The 4,673-nt window shown below is 28.8% G+C and overlaps 1 protein-coding gene across 1 annotated transcript; it reads left to right on the top strand.

Moving 5' to 3' along the window:
• The first annotated feature begins 295 nt into the window (after window positions 1-295).
• On the top strand, window positions 296-3,856 carry LOC112465523. The gene is made up of 9 exons (XM_025033089.1): window positions 296-677; window positions 1,599-1,718; window positions 1,845-1,962; window positions 2,348-2,615; window positions 2,811-2,927; window positions 2,990-3,080; window positions 3,193-3,332; window positions 3,503-3,635; window positions 3,713-3,856. Exons 1-9 carry the CDS (start codon window positions 534-536, stop codon window positions 3,761-3,763), a joined length of 1,182 nt encoding a protein of 393 aa, XP_024888857.1. The 5' UTR covers window positions 296-533; the 3' UTR covers window positions 3,764-3,856.
• The last annotated feature ends 817 nt before the right edge of the window (window positions 3,857-4,673 follow it).

Raw genomic sequence — 4,673 nt, 5'->3', positions numbered from 1 at the left:
TGTGAATGAAAAATAAAGCTACCACTTAAATTGGATTTTTGAATTTATTAAAATACATTGCGTGTACTTGGCGGTTTTTTTACCTTTCTTGAAAAATTAATTTTACGAAGTCATTAGAGCTTCGTCTCAGATAGATCTGGCATCGCAAAAATTTCAGCTGAGAGACGTGCCTCTTGAGGACTATAAGTGTATCCCACGAATGCTTGCGGTGAAATGAAAATACGCCTGCGTGGTTTTCTTGCGAGTAGCTCAATTTCATGAGAAAAACACATCTGTCGAGATACCTTTAGCGGTAAATCGATAACATTAATATTCGCAATTTGCTGAGAAATTGATAGAATTAAGGGCATTTGGATCTTCTGGCAAACTTTTACGCAATCAACATTATAGACATAAATTATGAAATTTGCGTTGAAATTTATATCAGAAAATATAAGATGTGAAATATTCAATCGACCAGTGAAAAGAGTAGGGGAACGCATACTCACTGATGTCTCCAGTCTTTGCAGTAATACTTAGAAGCTCACAGAAAAATGATACATCTAGGAGCTCGATATTACAGTCTCAATAGACTTCTATTGCTTGCTGTTGGTTTATGGCCTTATCAGCAATCCAAATTTGCTCAATTTCAGTTTATCTTTTTCTCTGCTACTCTGTCAGCAGGTATTATATTTCAGGTAAGATAAGAATATTGTAACGTTATTATAAAATCAATTTTTTTACTGTGTGACAATCTTTTACCTCTGAATAATTTATTTTAATCTATATTTTGCAATTTGATTTTTGTACCAAATTAAAATACTACAAGATGCGCTATGCGCGCGCAATTTATTCTATATGCATGTGCCTGCATCCTGTATTAACACTTTTATGTATAAAATAGTATAAATTAATAGGATAAATAATACAAACAAAATACATAGTGTTTTTATTTAAATAAAAAAATATATAATATAATTGCGCATCGCAAGTTGTATATTTTTCCTTAATTGTAATTAGAGAAATTGTCTTTATATAAAAAATAAACCAAAATAAATTTAACATCATGATATGTATGTGTATACAATTATAATTGGAAATTTACTTTTTCATAAAAATTTATTTATCTTCCTCTGACGTGTTTTGTTGTGATAATATCGTGATATGTGCACAAGATGGAACAACTTCTTGTTTGACAAAAATATGGTCAAAATATTTTTCGCGCGGATAGTTACTCACATTATCTGAAGTAATTAAAGTGAGAGAATCTATCGACGTGTGGATGAACGGCAACGATAAATTTTTAAAATGGACATTTTGTTGCGCATCCGCATAGAGTGTATCAGTTTAAATAGACAGTGTTGCACTGTTGCATATCAAATTATTGATATAATAATAGGCAAAGGCGCATTATCGTATCGTATTATGAAATTAATACGCAACGATCATATGCTGCAAATATGCATCGTAATGATATGACGTAAATATGTAAAAAGTGTATATCTGTTTTTACATACCTTTTTCAAGGATTGATGTATTGTATTATTATTTAATAGTATTAATAGTATTAATAACAGATATTTATACGCAAATTTCTGCAAAACTATCTCTATTTGCAGCTGACACCATTAATAGTATTAAAGTGTACTTCGGACCTTGTTACCAAAGTGTTGTCTTCTGCATCTTTCTTTACAACGTTTATAATAACATATAACGCATTCCGTCTTAACATTGAAGTTGTAAGTTAATGGCTTACAGAGCATCCGTTAAATAGGATTAACTTGTCTGCTAAATATATTTTTATAGCAAAAAGTATTTTAATATTTACAACAATAGTAATACAGAAAGATAATAAAAATTGGCAGGTGAAAAAGTTATTGATGGAGCTTCAACATATACTGAACGAATTAAGGGATAAAAACGAAATTGCTATTGCAGAAAAATATAGTTGTATCGCTAATCGTTACACGATTGCGCTTGCGGGTAGGGCAATGTTTGTTGATTTTTGCATGTAATTATATTTTCGATTTAATATCTCACAATAAACTGTCAAGTGGAGTAAAATCGATTTTAGCATATTATAATTTTCATACATATATATACTGCATTTATATATGATTTATTTTATTGCATTGGCCTATTAAAGCATTAATGTCACGTATTTACATTAAATGGCAAATGTGCTTATAAATTGAATAAAATAGAAAAATAGCTATTAATTTTGCAATAAAATTTGATTTTATTAAAAGATATATTTTATATCGTACACACATGTGTACGGTATACATAAAATAATTTTATAATATTACTCCTTATTTATAATATTACATCCTACAAATTTAAATAACAATTTATTTACGCTTTTTAGCACTTGGAGTTTGTGGAATATTTGTTAGTATTATAGTTCAATTTTGGTCGAATTTGATTAATGTTGATGTACCGATGAATATATCTCACCAACGGTCACGTCATTTATTTATTATAACAGAGTATTTTGTCGATCAAGAGAAGTATTTCTATTTGATTTTGTTCCATGTGTACGTAGTTTTTTCCATCGGAGCAACTGTAATGGTAGGAATAGGTGCAATGCTTATTACGTATTTTCAACATACCTGTGGAATGTTTAGAATTGCTAGGTAGGAATATAGACGTAAAAATTACCATAACATATAACGGTCCAATAATAATTAGGACTGTTATACAAGTTACATACAAAAGTGTTATCTTTATATGTATAACATGGTAAAAAATTTTTTGGTAAAAGTTTGTTTTTAGCTGAAGATTTGTGTCTTTTAATAAATTGCTATATAATTGCGACATAACATTTGTAGCTATCGTATTGAACATGCAATGAGTATCGACATTTTACAAAATATTACGCTAAAAAATAAGATTCTGATGATCGAGGGCATAATTTATGCGGTCAACATTCATCGGCAAGCTATGAAGTTTGTATTTACGTCGATAATATTCATGCAATACGTTTAATAATATTTTTTTGTTTTGGAAGACTGTCTAAGCATTTGTTGTACGCATTCGAGATACTGATGTTTTGCTTAATAACGTGTGGAGTGGTTTGTGTGAGCATCAACCTATTTCAAGTATGTTTTTGAATTTGTATAATAATGTATGAGAGCTATCCCGAAGTTATTCATATTAATAATAATACTGTCCAATAAATGTGTCAAGAATTTGATTCCAAAAGTTTTTCAGATTGCATCATCTGATGGAAATAATGTTGAGGAATTCTTATTTTCGTTTTTTCTTGTATTTGCTTGTGTCACGTATATGTTTATAGCCAACTATATCGGGCAGATTATATCGGATCATAATAATCACGTATTTTCTACTGCGTAAAGAACATTTCATGAAATAAAATATGTGAAAGTTTATCTTTTAAGAGTGGTTTCATTAAAATAAAAATTAATTAATATTACTGTAAAATAAATCGGCGTAAACACTGAAGTTAACTAATAGAGATCTGTCTCAATTTGTCATTCGTTATGCATATACAATTTTATAGGTACAATGCGCAGTGGTATAGAGCTCCAATACACATACAGAAGATGATATTGTTCCTGTTACAAAGACAAACCAAGGAGTTTACTTTGAGTGTTGGTAAATTATTTCATGCATCTATGGAATGTTTTGCTACGGTAAGATGATATAAAATATCTCAAAAAAGTATCATATTAAAAATAAATGTTTTTAAAGGAAACATTTTTAATTATAGCTGGTTAAGACTTCGGTATCTTACTTTACCGTCATATATTCTACACGATAACGAAGCAAGTATGAATTTAATAACAGCATGGTGAGAATATAGCTAATGAAAAAGCAATAGTATTCATGCTTAGAAAATAGAAATATTAATTGTTAGATAAAAATATTAATTTGTTAAAAATGCGCAGATATATATATATTATATATATATATATATATATATATATATATATGTAAAGTTGTTAATAAAAATATAAAAGATAAAAATTATACAAATCAAGGTATTATTACATCAAGTTTCTGCGATGCATTGAAATCGTTTATTTTTAAAGTGTATGTTGAATAAAAAAAAACAAAAAGGTATATATATTTCTTTTACTTTGCTTCCAAATACGATTTTTATGCGCAATTTTCTATTAAACATTAGCTATTTATACTCTTATATATTTTATTTGGTATCAACGATTACATATAAATATGTTAGAATTGTCGATAATAAATATGTGTATAGTAAAAAACAAAAAAAGAACAAGAATATGACTTGTAGTAGATGATACAGAAAACCAGATAGAAATGACATTTCGGTATTTAATATATTGGTTAAAAAAATTTTCGCCATTTCTAAATTATAACTTGAAGTTGGAGAATATGTCTGTTAGAGAGCAAGTGTATCCTATGAGTGCGCGTACTGGAATGAAGTTTCGGCGCTGAAAAGAAGAAAATGCGCCTGCGTGAATTTTCTGTGAATAGGTAGATCAATTTCATGGGAAAGACACATCCGTCAAATTGCTTTCAGCGGTAACTCGGTCGCGAATATATTCGTTCTTATGAGAAATTTATTCAACTGTGCGTGTTCTAGCGGACTCGCACAAGTCGTACAAATGTACGTTATGGTAAATTAGATTATTTGTATTGAAATATGTGCCAGAAGATAAAATATATGGAATATTTAATCGATTACTTTCCAAAAG

This window comes from Temnothorax curvispinosus, unplaced genomic scaffold (assembly GCF_003070985.1).
Source record: "Temnothorax curvispinosus isolate PA1 unplaced genomic scaffold, ASM307098v1 QBEX01015297.1, whole genome shotgun sequence".
In the NCBI taxonomy this organism is placed as follows: domain Eukaryota; kingdom Metazoa; phylum Arthropoda; class Insecta; order Hymenoptera; family Formicidae; genus Temnothorax; species Temnothorax curvispinosus.
Note: the sequence above shows the minus strand (reverse complement) of the source record. Positions and strands in the feature narration are given on the sequence as shown.

What these genes read in the sequence shown, in the direction of transcription:
- LOC112465523 (XM_025033089.1), top strand. Translation starts at nt 534, where the DNA reads ATGATACATCTAGGAGCTCGATATTACAGTCTCAATAGACTTCTATTG. An exon ending in CAGCAGGTATTATATTTCAG is followed by an intron (nt 678 to 1,598) that starts GTAAGATAAGAA and finishes CTCTATTTGCAG; the next exon opens with CTGACACCATTAATAGTATT. An exon ending in CTATGGAATGTTTTGCTACG is followed by an intron (nt 3,636 to 3,712) that starts GTAAGATGATAT and finishes TTTTAATTATAG; the next exon opens with CTGGTTAAGACTTCGGTATC.